This window comes from Argiope bruennichi, chromosome 1, assembly GCF_947563725.1.
Source record: "Argiope bruennichi chromosome 1, qqArgBrue1.1, whole genome shotgun sequence".
In the NCBI taxonomy this organism is placed as follows: Eukaryota; Metazoa; Arthropoda; class Arachnida; order Araneae; family Araneidae; genus Argiope; species Argiope bruennichi.
This window is the reverse complement of record NC_079151.1, coordinates 73,195,387-73,218,685: the sequence shown is the minus strand read 5'-3', so window position 1 is coordinate 73,218,685 and position 23,299 is coordinate 73,195,387. Positions and strand designations below refer to the sequence as shown.

The window sequence follows — 23,299 nt, the reverse complement described above, 5'->3', positions numbered from 1 at the left end:
AGTTGTTTCTGACCCTTCATGAGATCTTATTTTACCTCTTTGTAACGATCATGTGGATTTATGTTGACTACTTTGTAAGGTCCCAGGAACTTGGGCCTTAGCTTCCGACCTTCTCCTAAATGAATTCTTTTTTATTGCTAAACTCGTTTATTTTGTAGAATGGATCGGTTCTACAAAATCTATTATATTGGCGTCATTTCTTCTCTTACACTTTGAAGATGTTAACTTTGATCTCTTCGCGGATCGTTTCTTTCTCTTGAATCATGGCACGCAGAAATTCTTCATCAAGAATTTCTTTGATTCTTAGGTTTAGATTGTTTTGTATCTTCACATCTGTCATCAATTCAAAGTATGTGCGGATCTGCTCACATTGATATTACTGATTCATTGGACATATGGCACGAACTTTGAACCATTCATAGATCGCCAAAAGAGCATTACTAGACATTTCTTATACAAAGAGATTATATTTTCAATTGGCTTGATTAAATCATTAAAGTTCATCAGAATTATTGGAATTATTAATTTTAGTTCATCAAAACTTGTTGAAATAATTAAATGGATGATTTAACTAATCTCTAGAGGTGGTTCATTCAGATAATATCATTCCAGATATATGATAATATAATATTATGTGAAAGTAAAAGCAATAAAAAAAACACTACTATTAAAAAATAAGATTTTTCCTATTTTTCAAATCTTATTTCATCATCTTTCTTTTTCATAAAAATATCTATGAGCAAACTTTTAATCTATGGCTTTAAGCCACATTATTACTTCAATTGAGAAGCTTTCAAGAAGGAATAGTCATAAAATCTTTTTAATTATTAATTTCAATGCCAAATTTCAATAAATTCTTTGCCTTTTAAATATAGCACTGAATTCTCTGTTCTTTTTATTATAAAATCTTTTCGATTATCAACTTTTTAAGTGATTGATTTGGAACAAAAACTGATTGACATCTGATAGCATTTGAGATTAAAATAAGTAAAAATAATAATTCTTAGTTTAAGTTTATATATATAAGTGTGTGTGAAAAGAGAAATAATCCTGTGTTTAAAAAATATTCCAAGTTAAAGATATTCCGAAAAATATCTCTACCCTCAGAGTACAGTGAGGATATTTTCTAGTTGACTTCCCCGTTTCATAATATTGAAAATTCGATGTTTAGTTTCAGAAAGAGAACAATCGAGTATGTATTTTGGGTCACTTCTTTTGATCAATTAATTTCAAAATTTCATGTAAATTGATAATTTTAATATCAAAATCACATTCCAAATTTCATTTATCTTCCTGAGTTTCTGAATTAATTTGTTCTTGTGCAAATGGTCGAATCAATAGAGAGTTTACGCTTTGATGAATTTAATTCAAAACCAAACTTATATCACATATTTAAATCCATATATATTAGTTTATTCTGATTTTGAATTAATGTGCTCACATGAGCATGAATGCAGATAAATTTGACAGATATTGGATTGTTGGTGCATTAAGCCAAAATTTGAAATAAATCTATTTTAAGTTAACGTGTTCACAGGTAGATATAACTCCAAAAATATTTTTTTAGGACTGCAGAGGATTTATAACGTAAAGGTTGGACAAGTTCTCGAATTGAATTTTTTAGTGATCAAACACTTTCACTTCATTACGAAAAAATAAACACAACACATTGGTAATTAGAGTGAGTAGGCCCCTTGATACTTTCTACCATATTTCGTAATAAAGATATTATAAACCTTTTCTCTCAGAAAAGCTGTGGATATTGAAAGAAGTCGTGAAGGCCATGAGCTATCAGATTTTTATTTTTAGTTCCACATATAAGAATTTTGTGTTTTATAAAATAACGAAGAAAACTTTGTAGACAGTTAGGACAACTACATACAAATAATTTTCAATTGATTCTAACCAGAAATTAGCAGAGAACTACAATTTTAATTACTAGCTCAAGGAACAAATTTCATTTACTTATGCCAATTTGAGCTATCGTGTTTACATGCATGCGAATGCATAGAACCAGCCGATTTAATTAATATTTGATACTAATCTACATATTGAATCCTAATAATGTGTATGAAAATTTATTTGCCATTTTATAACAATAGCTTGTTCTCTTGTACTTCGACAGAAAAGCATTCCGACTCCCTGTGAATGGATTTCGTTTAAAATTCGAAATAAATTTATAAATGTGATACAAAGTCAACACACCAAATAGCATCGATTTAGTTCAAAGTGTTTCTGTGTTAACGTATTCACAGACAGGTATAAATCCAAATAAATATTTTTTCGAACGCAAGGAGGTTTGAAACGTGGAGATAGGCAAAATCTCAAGTTCGAATTTTTTGTCGATTACAATACTTTACATGTTTCGTATACTAGAAAGCAAAAACTCATTTATAAGAATTTGAAAAAAAAAAAAAAAAATTATCTGCATCAACTTGGCAGTAATATAATGAAGTTAAGCATTAACAGGGAGAAAATATGCCTTTTCTTTATTCTACATTAATGGCTTAGTAAACGTAAATATCATATCATTCTAAATATTGTGATAATTCCTTCATCATTAATCATGTTTGACTTCAAGAAGTGATCAAATTACACGGTAGTTTTATCGTCACGATACTTCCTAAAACCAAGCCATTTATGACCCCTTCCTTCTCTCCCACTTACTACGCAAATGAAAAAAGAAAGGAATTGCCAAGGGGGAAGGGGGCGAATCGGAAAAATTCTAGTTATGTTTAAAAGAAAAAAGCTCTAGGTATTTGAATCTTGTATTCATGCATCTTATTCAGGCGAAAGAGGGAAATCATATATATATCAAAAATCAGACAGAAGAGTAACATAGACATATAAAATGTAACTTTTGTAGAAATTTATAATTCTCAAAAAAAATTCAACTTTATTTTGTTTACTTATGTTCCATTATTATTATTATTTCTATATATTATATTTATTATCATATTTATTTATTGTTATTATTATTTGAAAATTTTGTTCTCGGCTCTTTTATTTAAGAACCCGTGCTATATTGAATTTAAAAAATAGATACAACTTGTCGGTACGTCACTTCCGATTAGCTTGGGATCTCCCGCCAAATTCGCAGATAGTGGTACAGTGGAGAGTGATTTGTGTTTTCCGTCTTTTGTTGTACATTTTCTTTTGTAAATAAATAAAATAATACTTATTGAAAAATAATTTAAGATGGATGTAAGTTCAACTTTTATTCATTTTGTAACCATTTTTTTGTTTTTATCATTCTTTATTTTTTTAATGTATTTCTTAAAATCAATGAACATGATACACTTGGATTTTTATTACATTTGCAGTATTCTTTCCATTAAATAATTCTCTATGCATACATTTTTTTTTAATTCTATAAATTCGTATGATAAATTATGTTTTAAATTTTATTGCTGAATTCTGCTTTATAAAGCTTCCTAAGTCTTGATCTTTTCCATTCTTTCTTACTCTATTTTCGTTTTATTTATTTTTATCTATATTTTTTATCTGATATTATTAGTGTTATGTTAGTATAGGAACTCATTCAGTTTTGCATTATTATTATTATTGATTATAAATTGAAAAGCAGTAGGGAGCCAAAAAGATTTATGAATGTTAATAATATTCAAAATATTTTCATTTTAGTTTACTATAATTTAAAATTGTTGTTAAACAATTAAGATATTTTGTAATTTTATATTTTGCTTTTAGACAAAACATTTGTGGATCTTGAAAACAAGAATATAATTATTCACAAAATTATGGAGACATTTATTAATGGTTGAAATCATCTGTTCCACTATTTGACATATTGAAATTAATTTGTAATTTAATTCATTAGAAATGATAGTATAATTTCTAATATTCAGACCAATGATAAATTAAGCTGTTTGCCATTTTTACCTATAACAAATATTTTCAATTGTATAACATTTTAGTGTAATTAATATTTCTTGTGCATTTTTTATATATTGTATTTGTGAACAAATTTCTTTTATTCTTTTACTTATTCAAATATTTCCAATCAATAAAATTATTTTAGTACAGGTAATAATTCTTCCATTTTATATGTGAACAAAACATTTCTTCTGTATCATGTATACTATATGGTACACACCTCATTTTGACTGCATGTATATAGTTTTATTGTTGTTTTGAATGCAGTTTGCAAACATCAGTTTTTCTAAAATAATGCCTGAAAATTTGTTTGATGTGGAAATTAAAGAAAAAAATTCAATCTAATTTCTTATGCATGCTGAAAAAAAATTAATTTCTAAAAATTTTATGAAAAGTTAATCATTTTTTTTTATAATCAATCTTTTTAAGGAAGAATTTAACTAAAAATATGCATTAAATACTTTCAAGTGAAAATTTTGCACTACTCATTATTATGGTTATTGAAGGGGCCAAAGCCATTTTAGACACTTTTGGACAAATCTAATCCTATTGCACTACTGGACAAGATAACAACAACAAGTGAAAATTTTATTTAACATCTTTGTGTTTATATTTTTTAAAAAAGTTTCTTTTTGCAATAATTTAAAAATGAACTCGAAAGATGAACTTCAACTAATCATTTTTTTTATGTGTTTACTTTCTTTTTTCAGAGTGATTCATCATCCTCAGAGATCCATGAAAATGGTGCAGCATCTCCAAGAAGAGATCCTTTGACTTCAAGTCCTGCACGTGATCTGCCACCGTTTGAAGATGAATCAGAACTCATTGGTGGTGTTGGAAATGATCAGGAAGATATGGAAGAAGATGGAGAAGAGCTTTTTGGGGATAATATGGAAGCGTAAGTATAGAAAAATCTATACTTATGTATATTTTATTACGTTATCTTATAGTTATATCTTACTAAAATCTATACTCAAGTTTGATACATATAGAAATAAAACTAATTATTTCCTAAGTTATGTGTATATATATATGCAATTAGCATTTAGTTAAATAATGAGTATTCACATAAGCAAAAATGTTTACCTAGTCAAATAGTAGTTATGCTTTTCAAATGGTTTGTGAATTGCAAAAAATACTATATATGGTTTCTACATTTTTTTTTTTTTTTTTTAATATTGCGAAAAAATATTTCATATTAAGTATTGAAGAGATCAATTCTGCATCCTTCTTTAAGATTAAATATAATCTTACATAATTGACATTATTTTTTAGGGATTATCGACCAATACCAGGTCTTGACCATTATGATCCTGATATGGTTGATGACTCAGAATATAGTGCATTATCTGAGGGAGATCGCCAGGCTGCTGAAGACGAGATGCGAAGACGTGATCGGGAAGAAGGAAGAGGTTTAGGACGTATGAGACGGGGTTTGCTATATGGTATAAAATATTTGTTTCTATTAATTTTTTTGTTTTAAATTAGCATTAAAATTAACATTTTTTTTTATCTTTACATTTCACTCAATTTTCTTTAGAATCGAGATAATAATGTCAATTTGTAATTTATCTGTTTTTCTCCAAATGTATAGGCATTATACTGTTTTAGAAGTTTGACTATATATTCTCCAAAAATTCCAGAAATTTAATATTGAATTCTGTTATTAAAATTTATATTTCTGCCTTTATTTTAAACAGATATGCTTTATTTGTTCATAATCACTCAAAACACACACATACAAAAGATTTTTAGCCATTTATTTGAATATTTACCAAAATTATGAATTACAGGGGAAAAAGCTTATGGATCTCATTTAAAAAGCTTTTGAAAACACTATTAAATATCTTTCTTTATTTAACTGTAAAAAAATTATATTACCTTCATGATAAATTAATTAGGTATATTCATTTTGCATAGGTGTCAAAATATTCTTAATTTTTTATATTTTGTATATCAAATTTTGTGTTTTACTACTGGTATTTTTCTTTTTTTAATTAAAAGTAGTTTTAACTTTTTTTGGATTGTTTGCTTTGATTCTTCCTTATACAACCAAATTTTTCTGATAATTATTTCTTAAAATCTGAATTGATATGGAACAAAAATAAAACCTTCCTTTTTACTGAAGTCCTGTTAAAAGATGCCGTATTATTTAATTTGTGATGATTTTTAAAATTCAATGTTAAATAATACACTTTGCAAAGTAGTAAAAATATTATAAATAATGATAAAATTGATAAATAATGGATTTTATAAGTATTTATGGAAAATTGTTAATATGTGCAAATCAAAATATTAGGGTTTTTTTGGTTTTTTTTTTTTTTTTTCCATTTTACTGATTTTATCTATTCAATTTATTTCTCTGTCATAAGTCTTTCTTTCAGAAAGACATATTGAAAATTTGCTAATTTATAGATCCATTTTCCATGCTACTTTTTGTGGATCAATTTTCATGTGCTATTTTTTGTCAGAATAATTCCAGCCTCACCCTTGGAATATTATAATTGTTTATTGTTGCTATAATTTTATTATTTTATTTTTAAAAAATTAAGGATGATTGTTTTAATAATAATTTATAAATTACAGTTCTGAATAGTAGAAATATTATTTAATTGGATAAATTTGATATCTTATCCAATTAAATGTTTAAATATGTTATTATACAAAATCTGCATAACCATCTCTTTTGCCAGATGATGATGAAGATGAAGAAGAAAGACCAGTTCGGCGCCGACGTTTAGCTGAAAGAGCTGCAGAGGGTGTCATGGGAGATGAAGAAGTAAGACTGATACTTTATACTTATTCATATTAATGATTAGAGTATGTAGAGTATATATCTGATATTCAGGATAATGTTGCATAAATTGAAAAATGTTTGTGATAATTTTAAAATAAAATAATCCATTAAAATAATTTATATCTAAAATCAAATACATCAAAAAATTACTCTAAAATAATAGGTTTTTGAGTTAGGTACCAAATGGCAGTTAAGAATATAAATTGACTAAACAGTTCAACTTATATATAATTTCAAAATTTTCATTGGTACAAAAGCAAATTGCTTTATTTGTATAATGGTTATTGACATGTGTGTGTTGAATTTTTCTATTTTACTTTTATATTATAGCATTCTTTTGTTTTGATGGGAAATTCAAGAATTTTAGCATAAAAAAATGTTCCAGTTCTAAAAATTAATTTCTCTTGACAATCATTTGTTATATAAGCATGGTAACCATCCACTTGTATTTCATCCAGTAAAGCACAGCTTTCTATACATTGTATTTTAAAAGGAATTCCAATTTTTCTATTTCATATTTTTAATTTTGAAATTTGATTATCTGTGTAATATTTTTTCATTGTTTTAATTATTAAATTTGAAATTACTGTATATTGTTAAAATTCATTCTTTCCTTTTTTTTTTTTTTTTTTTTTTTTTTGTTGTTGTTGTAGATGATAGAGAGTATTGAAAATTTAGAAGATATGCGTGGACATACTGTGAAGGAATGGGTTTCTATGTTGGGCCCTAAAACGGAAATCTATAACCGTTTCAAAAACTTTTTACGAACTTTTGTTGATGAAAATGGTCATAATCGATATAAAGAAAAAATCAGCCAGATGTGCAAAGGTAAATTTTATTACATGTTCTATTTTTAAAGTATGAATCATCATTTTAGATTAGATAGTTTATTTCTGTACAATATAAATACAATAATTTGTGATACAATATTGTGTTTATATTGTATATACAATAAAATACAATATTGTGAATTAAGGTTTAATTTTAAAATTTGACATTTACATGTACTAAATTATTTTAGCAATTGTTTTAGTTTCAAATGCTTATGAATTTCCTTAGATTTTAATAATTATATAGATTAATAGATCTTATATTAACTAAATTTTAGGATCTGTACTTTACATATAGCTCTTCTGAGCTCTGTTTTTATTTAGTAGAGATTGCTAAAAATATCAGTGTAATTAATTAGGTCTTTCATTGCCAAAAATCCTACATAATGAGGATTTTCAACTTTTTCTTCCTTTTGATTTTAAAGAAAGTAGGTTCAGGTGGGAGTGTTTGATCACTGATTACTGTGAAAAAAGTAATGTAATAGAGCATCTTTATTTGTATGCAATAATCATTTAGCAGATCATTTGTGTGGAATAAGTCATATAAAATTTTAACGTCTTCAGATGACTTCTTCAATTATTATATTTACTCAAAAAAAAAAAAATTCTTAATTGAAATAATATCAAGATTTTTTGGTTAAGGAAAATGTTAATCATCTTATTAAAAATATCGATCTCTATTGTTCATATTTATTAAGATATATATCTGCATATTCTCATATATTTTATTAAATAACTCTAGGCTGTTACTTGATTTTTAAATCTTAATTATAAATCTAAATACGTTTTATTATTTCTATTATGAATATCTTTGTTTAATTATAAATGCTTAATTGTTCTGTTCATACAGCATATATATATTTTAAATTATATAAGTATCTCCAGGGCAAAATTGTTCTGTAAAAAAAAAAAAATGTAACAGGGTGTATAGCATCATGAAAAGTGCTTAAATTTGAAACCCATTTTTAAGCATGTACTTATTTTTATTTTAAAAGTGCTTAATTTTCTTGTGAAGAGTTAAGAAAGTTTTTTTGCTTTGCTTTGTTTCCCCACAAGTTGAATATGATAATTCGAAATCATGGTCGTAAAGGCTTGTTCACTGAGTGTCTCAAAAAAGAAAACTAAGAAAAGAGAAGAATTCGAAGAAGGAATCCAGGGATTCTAGCACATATTAAGATTACGCTTAATGATTCATTTTCTTTTTCTTTTCTTTATTTTGATCATTCATTTTTTTTTTTTTTTTTTTTTTACTCCCTTTTCTTCAATAAATGTGCATTTCTATTTATTAAAATGCTAGAAAGTTTATCCGGAAGGGGTGGTACGAAATAAGTATTGTGCCATACTTATTGCGAATCCAAAAATGTTCGAACTTCAATTTTTAATGTTTTAAATGTTGAAGAATTTATTTGAGTTATGGCTGGTAATTATATATTTAAACTTTTATGTATTCTTAAAGAAGAATATGCAGATTAGTTCAATCAATGGAAAATAAGAAAACAATATGATAAGTTTGGTGCGCCAAAAAGATATATTGAACATAAGAAAAGCTGCTCTAAAAATAATAAAATAATAACATTTTTGATCATCATTCTCATTAATATGTTATTTTGGTGAAATCACTTGAATGACCTATTGCAGGTGTTCAACTGTATTACATTTAATTGTAATTAACTGCTGTGTTCTATTACGTTACTCGATTGTGGAAAATCTTGCAGGGTGAAATTTTAATTTGAAGCCTTTAATTTTCAATGATCATGATATCTTCCACGGTATTTTTTGAATGTCCCCATCCATTTGAAAATTTTCATTTGTTGGACCAATCTTGCCTAATTTGTTTTTACTGAAGGAAAAAAATACCCTGCAGGATTTGGTACGTAAAATTTTTAAAAAAATGAAATGCTTTTCAGTGTTTTTTATGTTTATAACTTTTATAGAAATTTTTTTCCCCCAATGAAATCCTTCGCAATATATATAAAGGTTTATCCTGAGCAAAATGCCCAGCGTAAAGGCATTGAAGTCTGGAACATAAAATTTGAGAAGTTGTTTTTTCAGTTTTAGAGAGCCACTAAGCAGATTTCTCAAACTTTTAATTCGAAGTCTAATTAAAAAAGGAAAACAGAATTTTAACTTGTTTTCATCATAACATCAAAACATATTTTTGCAGAAAAATTATTTTAACACCTTTTTAAAGGTTAAAAAATAGCTTTTAGATGATAAAAATGTTTGTTTGAATGAATGTATTTTTTTTTTTCAGTTTTAATAATTTTTGAGAAATCTGTTTTGGATGCAGTTATAAATAATAATGATTTTTATTATACTGAAATTGAAAATAATTTTATGGTTTCTTCAAATCATTGAATCACATTATTTTACAGCTGTTAAAGTTGTAATAAAATGCTGTCATTACATTTATTTAAACTTAAAAAATATTTTAAGCAATTCATTGAATAAAATTCTTTATTTGATAAGTTTTGTTAAATTTTGGAGCAATGCAATATATTATCTCGAACTGGTTTCAATAAATGCTTTTCATTAAAAAAATAAAATGCAAATAGCATACTTTTAATACATATTAAATGGCATATTTGGCATTTTTACATTCACGTATTCAAAATGTAGAGAAATTATTGCAATCGTCAGAAGAAGAAAACTAAACTAGAGATTTTGACAAATCTCCACGTTTCCAATCTCCTTGAATTTGAAAGACTCAGTTTCGGAAAATATCTATCTGCGAAAAAGATAGCACGAAAACAATTTGAGCTAGGCAGGTGAAATTTTGTTTACGGTCTTCACACAAAATTTGTAGATTTCTATCAAATTTTCTACTGTTTGTCTGTCAGGCTTTTCGGATACAAGTAAGTTGTTCTATCATCAATGTCATGTCAGTTTCGCCAATCGTATGATGATAGCTATAGGAATGTTTTAGTTCTTAGCTTTATAAGATTTCAAATTAAAATTACTAAAGAGAATGAGATGAGTTTGGGCAGCAATAAATTTACTATTTTCCATCCCAGTCATGTTGAATGTTATTTGTTGTTGCCTATATGAAAATCAAATAAAAACTTTTTGGTTATGCTTAGATAGAAAGATTTCTACATCATTATTGGCAATTTCAGAAATGTATGTATCTAAATTAATTGGTAATTTCTTAGTTTTAAGAAATGTTGAAAAAGATCACAGATTTTTATTGTTGAACATAAAAGTAGACTTAATTTTTTGGATCTTAGAAAACACCCAATTTACATATGCATACTTATACAAAGGTGCATAATTTTTTGGATAAGGTGCTTAAAAGTACTTAATTTTTACAATAGTTTTTCACTACGCACCCTGTTTAAGATAGAATACATTTTTGATAGCTTGGAAATATTTGGATCCTTCTAAATCAGAAGATAAATTGTTGCATATTATTTTTTAACAAACTATTTTACATTTTTTTTTCAGTAAAGTCTTTAAAATCATTATATTGTTGAATAGTTCCTGTGTATAAAATACAGATAATATATATGATATTATCATTAAAATATAATATTGCTGTTTGTTAGAAAATAGACAAAGCTTTGAAGTGGACTACAATGCTATTGCATCAGAAGCGCAAGTTTTAGCATATTTCTTGCCAGAAGCTCCCACTGAAGTTCTCAAAATATTTGATGAAGCTGCAAAAGATGTTGTTCTTAGCATGTTTCCTCAGTATGAAAGAATAACTAGTGAAATTCATGTTCGCATTACCGATCTTCCACTCATGGAAAACATCAGAAGCTTAAGGTAAAAAGAAATATCATTAAATGTTTAATCTTTCTAATTATCATTTTTGTAAAAATGTTCTTTGTATATTTTATAATCATTAATTTGTATCTTTTTTTCTTGTGCAGACAGTTGCATTTAAATCAACTTGTACGAACTTCTGGTGTTGTGACTTGCTCCACTGGTGTGTTGCCACAACTGTCTCTTGTGAAATTTGATTGTATTAAATGTAATTATGTTTTGGGACCTTTTGTACAAAGTTATGATAATGAAGTTAAGCCTGGAACTTGTCCAGAATGTCAGAGTAATGGACCATTCCAAATAAATATGGAGCAGGTTAGTAAAATTCTGTGTTATTTCTATCAATAAATAAATACTTGTTTCTGTAATTTGTTTATGAAAAAAAAATGTGTTTATCTTATCATTTTTACCTACTCCATTTTAGGTTTCATAAAAAGATAAGTCATATTGTTATATAATTTTATTGCTGATATTTCAACAATCTTCCTTTATATATATATATATATATATATATATATATATATATATAAAATTGGATAGAAATAGTTATTTTCAACTAGTCATTTACTTGAAATCTAAATAGTGCTTGCAATGATTAGTTTGATTGCAGTGCATTATGAATAATTTAATAAACCTGAAATCCTCCTGTTTGGATGGATTTTCAGCATGAGGCATTGATACTTTTAGTTAGTTACCAAGAAATTTTTGTAATTTAAGAGCAATTATTTTATTTCTTTTGACTTACTGAACTTTAATCATACGGAATTTATTTGAAAATGGACATCAGGTTTCTGAAGATTGCTCAATATTGAATAAGATTTATACATTTCAGTAATTTTAACTAATAAAATTTCTTATATACCTGGTTTCTCAATTGTTCTTCTAAAAATTAATGAAGTTCTTTGTAAATGTTGGAGCATTTATACAGTTTATAAACATCAGTGAAGTATGGTACAATTTCTTTTGTTCTTACATCTTTTAAAAAATATCTTAGCTACAATAAAATGTATGCAAGATATATTGAGAAACTTTGTATGGTTGTATTTTTTAATGAATATAAAGCAACACAGAAACTAATATTTTAGAAATTTTATTTATATATTTAACTTTTTCATTAGTCTGCAATAATGTCACTGAAACTAATAAAGTACATTGTATTATTCCATATTCTTTTTGAGGTGTTCTGCTTATTCTGTATATTTGGAAAAACTATTTTTTAAACAAAAATTAGTTTTTTTAATTGAAAATATGGTTTTTTAGCATTTTTAATATGTAAACAATGTATTTTAAATTATGCATATTAAATGGTCATAATTTTTGTAAAAAGCATAATAAATCGCTCATTACAATATATCAATATATAGGATCATTCTATTCTGTAAATTTTACTGATATCATATACTAAGGAACATTTCTTTTAGTTGTTGTTGGCTAGTGCAAGATTAAAACTTAATTTAATTTAAACATGTTTGAGAAGTCTTATGCATTTAAAATATTCTAATTTTATATTTTACTTTAGACAAATGAATTTTTTCTTTTTCTATTCTGTTACTAAAATAAACTTATAAGGGGAGGAAGGGGTAAGAAACTGAATTTTTCTGTTTTTAAAATTTTTATATCAGTGCTGAAAAAAAGTAAATTGTTTTGCAGTTTGCTTTAATATTAGAATAAAATTTCATTTAACCTAAGGTTTTGTTTGAGATGCATTTATATCATTTCTTTATCAATAAATAATATCATCCTGTATATTTTAGACCATATACAAAAATTATCAAAGGATTACAGTACAAGAAAGCCCTGGTAAAGTAGATGCAGGCAGATTACCTAGATCAAAAGATGTCATATTAGTTGGAGATCTGTGTGATACTTGTAAACCTGGAGATGAAATTGTAAGTAAAAATTTTATTCATTTAATATTTACTTTCACAGTGCACTCATATTATCTGTTTCATTTAAATTATTGTAATTTCACTTAATAAATATGAAGAGTCTAATGAAAAATGAATTAAGTATGCTCAAACTATTAGGCAGAAGTAAATGAATTTTACTTCAATTATTTTATTTCCTTTGTAAGACTTGATTTGTTAGTTTTGAAAAGAATTATTGTAAAAGTGATGTGACAAGGGAACAAATTAGATGATTGGTTAATCTGTAATATTATAATAAGTCAAATTTTTAAAAAAATCTCTTAAAGTATCAAAATTTTTCTTTGTCGACAATAGCATTCTTATATTATAACTAGCAGAACCAATCAAATCGGCATTCCAATATGCTACTAAGTATGGTTAATGAATTCAGTAGCATTCACTGTTGTTTTGCTTTGGTACATTTTTAAAGTATGCAGGTTCCAAGTTTTAAAAAATGATAGAAAATGGCTAAGTATTTGAGAGATTATGTAAATTTTAAGTGTTTTAATGGGAATTTTTTGTAGACAATAAACTTATTCATTTTACAAAAGTATGTTAAGTATTTAATTATTAATATAATTGTTTAAAATTAAATATTTTTTAAATAAATTGAACTATACTTACTCATTAGAAGAGATCAATATCAAGAAATATGTCATATTTAAAAAAAAATTATTTCGATTTCAATCAATTGAAAATAATGTAAAAAATGAGGGGAAAAAAATCTGTATCTGAATGAGGAAATCGTAGATGTAAAAAAAGAACCCTGATATTTATCATAAGTTTAATTGTGGCTATATATTTAATAAATCTAAAAATATATTTAATTAAATCTTGTGTAAATTAAATTAAAAAGGGCCATTAAAAATATTACATACCTTTAAATATTGTACATTATCTAACAGAAAGCATATTTTAATGACAATTGCTATTATTAGAAATATTTATAAATATTTTAACATTAATCTTTTTAATTGAAATAATTTTAATAGTCCACAATTTATTGAAGCAAATTCATCAGTATCCTCTCTTTTGTATGGACAAATTTCTGGATAATTTAATAAATTTACAGAATATTTTATTTTTCTTTTTAGTTTAGAGTACCAATAATTTTACTTTTTGAATGAGAGATTTTTAGTTTGTCTTATTAGGAGGGTTTTTTTTTTTTTTTTTTGTTTGTTTGTTTGTTTGTGGAAAGAATATAAATTGAAATGGGAAATATAACAAATAGAAAATTATAAATGTCTTTTATATTAGGAATTTAAAATTTATAAATTAATAAAACATTATTATTTTAGGAAGTGACTGGCATATATTCAAATAGTTATGATGGGTCTCTAAATACTGCTAATGGTTTTCCAGTATTTGCAACTGTTATCATAGCTAACCACGTTGCCAAAAAGGATAAAATTGTGTCTCAAAATTTGACAGATGAGGATATTAAAGCTATTATTGCTTTATCCAAGGATGAAAGAGTTGCAGAAAGGGTATGTATTCTACTTATTGAATGAGTGTTTTAATTTTATTTTGTAACTTTTTTCCATTTTGGTTTAATATAAAATTTTATTTTTAATCAGTTTCTAAACTAATGAAAGATAACTAAACATTTTGATATAATTGTGTTTTTGTTTTTAAAAAATGTGTGTAAATGTGTGTTTTTAGTAAAGGAATTTGATATATATTCTCATAAATTCTGTGTCTTTCAAAAGTCAAATGATTTTTGAAATGGTCAGATATATTAATAAAGTTAATTTATATTTCTTTCCCCCTTATTTTGAGATTCTTTCTTTAGAATGAAAGTATTGAATATAATGATATCTGAAAATAAAATTTGCTCTAAACAGTTTATTTTTTATTTTGCATATTTTTGGAAAAATAATTTTATTCTTGAAGGTAAATTTTATTATTTTAAATTCACTCCTCAAAACAATTGGAGGATAATGTGAATTCAGCATGAAACAACTTTATAGTTGATAACTTTTCAACAGAAATTAAATAGAAGTAAGTAGAAGGAAAATTATAATGCATACAAAGTTGAGTATGTGCAAATTTTATCTGTGATATTGAAAACTATATGTTTTAGATAAGGAGAGTTTATCTGCAGCATTCATTTTATTGGAGTAGATTAATTATAACTAACATGTATTAAATGATTTGTAACTTTTGCCCCAGCAACATGATAAAGCTGAATCAGTGACCTGGAGAGCCATTGGTTGTTTAGAAGATATCAAATGCACTCCACTGTAGTGGAAGTCTTAGGAGTTATTCAAAGTGTTGTTTCGAGACTATAGAATTGATTCTTGCACACTGGAAATGTTCACCGAAGGTCGGGATAAGGTTATGTGACTGCAACAACACAAAATGAAGATCAATATTTTATACTGATGGTCAGGAGAAACTGCACTATGACTATCATTTTATTGCAACAAATTTTTAGAGGGCTATTGATACCAAAGCTTTGAATTAAATCTTTGATAATGTTCGCCATATGGCTTTCTATGCTTATAGATCTGTGGTTTGTGTTTGATTGACAGTGGATCATCATGTCGTCTGTAGAAGATGGGCACAAGAGCAACTCTGATGGGTCAAGATGAGTGGCACAATATTCTCTTCACAGATAAATTGTCCTTCAGTGTACAAACAGACAATAGGTGAATTCTTGTAGGAGGATTCACCTGGTACTCAGAATAATTCTGCATTTGTGCATGAAAAATTTCAATTTAGCAGAGACAGAATTGATGGTTTTGCCCAGTGTTTCTATCAATGACTGGTAATGTACATTATTAGAAATGGAGCACTAACAGCTCAGCATTGTAGAGATGAGATTCTTAAACTTTTTGTGATCCTTTGCTCTGTAGCAATCAGGGATGAATTCATTTTTATGGATAATAATTTATACCTCATTGTGTTCAACTAGTTGACAGTTTCATTTTCGACAAAGGAATCCTTTGAATGGATTGGATAGCATATTCATCAGATACGAACCTTTAGAGCATGTCTGGAATATTACCTTCAGAAACAATTCAGGAGTTGGAAAGTTGTCTTCTATTGATGTGGGAAAGAATAATCCAGTCCCTTGTTAATTCCACACTTTGTAGATGTGTTACATTGCTTTCAGTGCAGGGAAATCTTATACCTTATTCAAACTGATTTTTATCCAAGAAATTCCATTATTGTTTGCTTGCTTAATATGCATGAATTATACATGACATTACCATATTGATATATATTGTCAATAAAATTTAATTATTCTTTGTCCATTCCTTCTTTTTCTTTTCTCATATCGTGCACACTTATACGTCATATATGTCATCAAAACATTTCCTCGTCTGCAATTTTAAATCTGATATCATAATATCCTAATCCAGTATTTCATTTCAGATTATTGTATTTGTAATTCGTATTTCAATTTTGATTACTATAGTTTTAATGTTTTTTGTTTGTATGCAGATAGTAGCTAGTATAGCACCCTCAATTTTTGGACATGCTGAAATAAAGAGAGCTATTGCCTTGTCTCTCTTTGGAGGAGAATCAAAGAATCCAGGTATATGTTTTTTAATATCATGACTATTTCTATTCCTTATAATAAAGTATAGTTTTATATATGAATAGCTTTTAGAGAAAGATTAAAATATGTTTATAAATGTATGATTAATTGAATAATATAAAACAGAATAAAGATAAATAAGTTCTTTTATTAATTCATTCTATATGTGCATTTCACTTTTTAAAGCATTTTTTTTTTAATTGATATGTTTTCTTTAGATTAAAATATATAGAATGTTAGTATTATTATTTTAAGATTTAGGAGATTTATAAACTTCAATTATACTGCAATGTACTCTATTTTTAAACATCTTTTGTTCTGTATTTTTTATCTTAAGTAACGCAGTAACCCTTATTTTTTTAATTTTTATTTATATATATATATATATATATTTTGTTTCTACAGGACAAAAACATAGAGTGCGAGGAGACATCAATATTTTAATATGTGGTGACCCTGGGACAGCCAAATCTCAATTTTTGAAATACACAGAAAAAATTGCTCCACGAGCTGTTTATACTACAGGTCAAGGTGCATCTGCTGTTGGCTTAACAGCTTATGTCCAACGAAGTCCGGTGACAAAGGAATGGACATTGGAAGCTGGTGCTTTGGTTCTTGCAGATAAAGGTGTCTGCATTATTGATGAGTTTGATAAGGTATTATATCATCTGATAAAGAACAATTCTAAATTTTAAAATATTATGTATTCAAAATGTTTGATACAAGATACAGTAAGTCTGTACATTACTGGAAATGATATTTAAAAAAGATAAATATAAAAGATAAATTCTTTCAATGTAGTAACATATTTTTTTAACACTTTAACCACTCAACCTGGTCAATCCAGCCATGAAAGATCTATACTAATGGGCCATTTTAGTGTCATCAGCTGTGGATAAAATTATTTTTCATATATAATTGCAATTATGTTAAAATATTTTCTAGAAAAAACATTTTTTTTTCTTTGTATCTATGATTAAATTAAATCTAGGGCAAAATATAACATTTTGCATGAAATGTATTTCATTAAATCTTAAAGAATGGATTTTAATTCAAATCGGAATTAAACAATTAAGATGAAATTTCATGTTAGCAAAATCTGAGGTATTAATTTTTGTGTGTCTCTCGTGGAAATTGTAAGAAAAATGTTGGACATTTAAAGAAAATTATAGATAATTTTTAAACTAAATATCTTCAATGATATTTGTTTTCTTGTTTCAGATGAATGATCAAGATCGAACTAGCATTCATGAAGCTATGGAACAGCAAAGTATATCTATTTCTAAAGCTGGTATAGTAACATCTTTGCAGGCAAGATGTGCTGTAATTGCAGCTTCTAACCCTATTGGTGGACGATATGATCCATCAATGACTTTCTCAGAAAATGTGAGTGCTCAAGAAATTTTATGTTACTTTTGTATTGTAAGCTATTTTTTAACTTTTAAAAATCCTTTCACTGTTTCTAAAATTACAAAATTACCTTATTTTATAGGTTGATTTAACTGAGCCCATTTTATCTCGATTCGACATCCTTTGCATTGTTAGAGATCAAGTTGATCCTATTCAGGTTTGTTATTATTATTCTGTTAAATGTCGAAACCTGAAAATCATATACAATTTTTAGTTCTTTTTATGATATTTTTTTAAAATTTTATTTTAGGATAAACAATTAGCCAAGTTTGTTATTCAAAGCCATGTTAATCACCATCCAGGAATTGCAGATCAAGATAAGGCAACATTACCAGAAATGGTTAGTTAATTTTCTTTAAAGACTGAAATCAGTTCTTAAGTCTGCATGGAAAATAAATTAAGAAAATCGAAATAAATTGCTCATGTCTATATTGTATAGAGTATTTACTAAATTTGCTATTTTGTAATTTTACAAAAATTCGAATATTTTTCTTTCTTAATGATGATGGAATTATAATTTTAGATTATTATATGGATTAAAATTCAGATATTATATGTGAAATTTGCATTTCTCTTATTTTTTATGTATTATAGAATTTTGCAGTTTGTGATTTTCTATAACATACAAAAATAATTTAAAACTTCATCTGTGTTGATTATCTTAGCATAATTCAATTGTTTTTTAATGCAACTTATAAAGAAAGTTATCTTAATTCTTAAACTAAAATATTACTTCTTTAAAATGTATAAATTTATATCTTTTAAGGAGGATCCTCTGATGGCTGGAATTGAAAAAATACCTCAAGATTTACTTCGAAAGTATATTATTTATTCAAGAGAAAAAGTTCATCCTAAACTACATCAGATGGATCAAGATAAAGTAGCTAAATTATATAGTGAATTGCGTAGGGAAAGTATGGTATGTAATAGAAACAAATATATTCAATTATTTTTAGAAGAAAAGTTTTGAATAAGTGTGTTTTATAATCTCATCCTGAAAAATTGTGTTTATTTATTTTTATAAAGTATTTTTAGCTATCAGAATTTAAAAAATATTACGTAAATAAAGCTTCATAGTTCAAGATTGCTATGTTGACTCCTCTGTATCAAAACTAAATTTTTAATTGTAGCAAACCAAAGGGATTGTGGTCAAAGGTTAGGAAACACAGGGAATTTAAAAATAATCTTTAAAACAGGGAAAATGCAAAGAATTTTCAAATTCTCCTTAAAAACTGAGAAATTTTTTAATTTCTTAAAATTTTTTCTTCCATATTTACGTATTGCAAAAATAACTAACTATAAAGCTAAGCCATTCAAGACTTATATATCTATATCTAAAATTATACCTAACTACATCTAAAACTTGGAAGCTGATCCCTTTTTTACTCATTCCTCTTTTCTTCTGTATAGATTAATTCAATTTCTGAGACAGAAGGACAATTGAAAAAAGACATTTTTTTTTTTTAGCATAATGTATTATATTTAGAATGAATACTAAAAACTAAATATAGTTGAATACATATCTAGTAATTTTGTGATTTTTAAAAGCTGCTTTTTTGTTTAAATCTACTTTATTGAAAAGCAATGGAGTATTGTGGGAGTAATGAACTCTTGATTTGCTTAAACTACTTTATTCCACAGTACAAATTTCCATTGCATGTTCAGAATGTAAAAAGATCCAACTTAAAAATCTTGAAATAATCTAAGAATTTCTTATTTTGTTTACCAAAGAAAATTCACTTAAATAATTTCTATTCTAATGTTTTGAGGTCAAAAGAATTTTCTAGTTTCTTAGAAATTATGAAAATAATTATATTGTCTCATGGCAATGCAGTTGTTGAAAGTGGATTTAGTATCATCAGGAATATTCTTGTTGAAACTTTGAAAGAAGGTTCTTTAATTAGTTTAAGAATTTTGTGTAATATAAACTTTTATGAAGGTGTCTTAAATGTTACATTCTCAGGAGATTTACTATAGTATTCAAAATTAGTGCATATGAGATTCTAAAACTTTAGAAAAGCAAAAAAAAAAAAAAAAGTTCATGGGGAGGGGGGGGGACTAATGAAAAACAGCTTTGCTAAAATGTTTTGTTATCATTTAATGATTTATATCATGATGGCAAGAATGCTATTTTTTGCTTTATTTTGCTTGAATCCTTAATTTTGCACTGCTATAAATTGGAGAGCATGAGGAAATGATCAGTATCTTTTTTCACCTTAAAATGTGGATTTGTTTTGCTAAATTCTAAGCAATAATACAGAAAATTTGCTTTTTTTTAATGTAAATTTAAACATTTATTTAATGATTTTAACTAATGCTGAGATGTTGCTTATATTCCTTTGCTTTTTTTATTCATAAAAAAAGTAAAGAGGGTATTGTTATTCCATTATAACTGGCATATGAGTGCTATTCGCACATTTCCTATTGTAATGCAGGCCTCCCCCCCAAGCTTGAGTGGCACCCCTGATGGTGTATCTATATCAAAACACCTATAGAAGATAATATTATGTCTAATAAAATAAAAGAATAAAATTTTAAAATTAGAAGAAAAAAAAGCACATATATTTTTGTTATCAATCTAGTTCTGATAAATATCAGGTAATTTTTCTGATTTAGAATATTGTGCATTTATAAAACTTAATAACAATCAACTTAATTTTTCTCTCATTATCTTTCATTTAGTGTTGATATTCATTTCATACCAAATTACTTGCATTTATTTAATCATGTTATATAATTTTTTTCTCATGTGGATTAATGTTTTTTAGCTTCTTTTTTTTTTTTTCCTTTCATCTAAATGAGAATTAACACTTAGGATATTATTTGATCTGATTGATGGAAGTAATCATGCATTTATTTAAATTAATCTTAAAATATGAAATTAACATTTTATATAATCTATTGTGTTTGTTACATTCATTGTTAAATAGTTTTTTAAGGCATTAAAAAGGCAGACATTTTCAGACATTTAAAATATTCTTTAATTATAAAATTGAAAATTGTTCAAAAAACATTGTATCCCTTTTAAAAAGATATTTTTATTCGTAATTTAATCTAGGCTACAGGTAGTGTTCCAGTGACAGTCAGGCATATTGAATCTATGATCAGAATGGCTGAAGCTCATGCAAGAATGCATTTACGAGACTATGTGCATGAGGATGATGTTAATATGGCAATAAGAGTTATGTTGGAGAGTTTCATTGATACACAGAAATTTAGTGTTATGAAAGCTATGAAAAAGGTACATTTTGCATTAATGTATTTTTATTGTTTCATTTTGCTAATCAATATTTTATTTTACTTTTGTAATGATTTATTTTTTTTTTGCCTAAATATGTATTTAATATAAAGCATTTGATATTTAACCACTTTAAATTATTTTTAAGTCTTATGTAAGTACATAAAATAATTAAGTTGGGCTTATTTCTTGAGTGGTTAAATAGATAATTTATTTAAATTGATATTAAAAGATAATAATTAAATTTCCATAATATAATAATACATATATTTTAAATAACACCTCTCCAGTATTATTTAACTTTTGAAAACTTGTTTATAAAATGTTTTTGTGCTCATTTTACAGACATTTTCAAGATATCTTACATATAAACGTGACAACAATGAATTGCTTTTATATGTTTTGAAACAACTGATCCAGGAACAAATTGCTTACCTTCGAAGCAGATTCACTACAGATATTGAAACTGTAGAAGTTCCAGAAAAGGAATTGCAGGAAAAGGTAAGGTTTAGTTTATCAAAAATAAATAAATATTGGTCATAATTTAGAATATATAAATTGCGAAGACATTTTTTATGCTCTAATGTAAATTTTTCATCTTGTAGAAATATTCAAAATTGCTGTTCTTTATATTATTGTTATTAATAGATCAGTAATTTTTACCAGACATTATTTCTTCTAATTCCTCACAGACTTTACTTGCCCCCCCCCTTTTTTGTGCCAGAAATGTGAAATCTAAAATTCAAAAAGTATAATTACAAATGATAAAATAATTTATGTACAAAATATACAAATAAATTAGTATAAAAACTACATTTCACCTTTTCATAAATGTCTACTGCATTGTGTTTTGGACTTTCATTTGAAATACTTTTTTCTCTTTAGGCTCGACAAATAAATATACACAATCTGATGCCATTTTATGGAAGTGATGTATTTCATGCACACAATTTTCTGTTTGATAAGAAGAAAAAAGTGATCCAACAAAGAATTATTGGAGCAGCTTGAAGTGACATTTTTTTTGGTTTTATAAACCAATCTATATGTGCCTTTTCATTATTCAGTGTTTTTAGCATTTTGTATAATTCCTATTCTTTTATTAAAATCAATACAATTATTTATTATGCATTTTGTTTCATTATTATTTATAATACGTCAGTTGGGAGAAAAAGGTATTAAAAATTTTTCACAGTGGGTTTAAGCAGTAGCATGCATATAAAATATTTAGCAAACAAAATTGTTAGTAAAATCGAAAAATTAATGTCCAACAACAACTTCCTTATTATATATGTAATGCAAGATAAATTTGTATCCTCAGTACAGATTGCAATATTCCCATGGCATTTTTTCCCTAGAATCTATGTCTTGACTTAGTGCTTACAGAAGGAATTTTTTTTTTCTCCCCTCTGCAATATTTATTTCAAACAAATATAAAATATCTTAAGTACTTTCAAATCTTCTGAAGATTTCTTTAAATTATTAGAAATGATTACTACAGATAATTTCATCAAAATAAAATATACAAAATAGACATAAATTTGAGCAGTTTCATAATTTGCAAGGTATAGTTTCAATGGCAGATAATTATAGGTGTTTCAAGTTCACAATTATTATTCTTTCTGCATCGTGTAATAATGGCATGCAGTATTAATGTTAAAAGAATGAAATTTATTAAGTTGTTCAAGTATTATGAAAACCATCATGAATATCAGAAACAATTAGCAAGAACTGATTTATCAATATGACTTTTCTAAAGTAACAAAGATTGGAGATTTATGAAAATAATAAAGTTTCGTATATTTCTTTATCTTTTTAGTCAGGGATACTCGCATCTTTGGCTATATAACTGCACGTGTTTTTTTTAATTATTTTTTTCTATATTTTGGTGTCAAAATTAATTTAAATCAACAT

At 26.0% G+C, this 23,299-nt stretch overlaps 1 protein-coding gene across 1 annotated transcript; it reads left to right on the top strand.

Annotated features, from left to right (window-relative positions):
• The first annotated feature begins 3,085 nt into the window (after positions 1 to 3,085).
• Positions 3,086 to 22,505, top strand: LOC129975852 (DNA replication licensing factor mcm2-like). The gene is made up of 18 exons (XM_056089104.1): positions 3,086 to 3,204; positions 4,605 to 4,792; positions 5,170 to 5,339; positions 6,588 to 6,673; positions 7,345 to 7,519; positions 11,067 to 11,286; positions 11,394 to 11,601; positions 13,041 to 13,175; positions 14,492 to 14,680; positions 16,644 to 16,737; positions 17,146 to 17,396; positions 17,962 to 18,126; positions 18,233 to 18,307; positions 18,401 to 18,490; positions 18,917 to 19,069; positions 21,209 to 21,391; positions 21,734 to 21,889; positions 22,274 to 22,505. The coding sequence occupies exons 1-18, from the start codon at positions 3,199 to 3,201 to the stop codon at positions 22,394 to 22,396; spliced, it is 2,667 nt and encodes an 888-aa protein (XP_055945079.1). The 5' UTR covers positions 3,086 to 3,198; the 3' UTR covers positions 22,397 to 22,505.
• Positions 22,506 to 23,299: the final 794 nt, after the last annotated feature.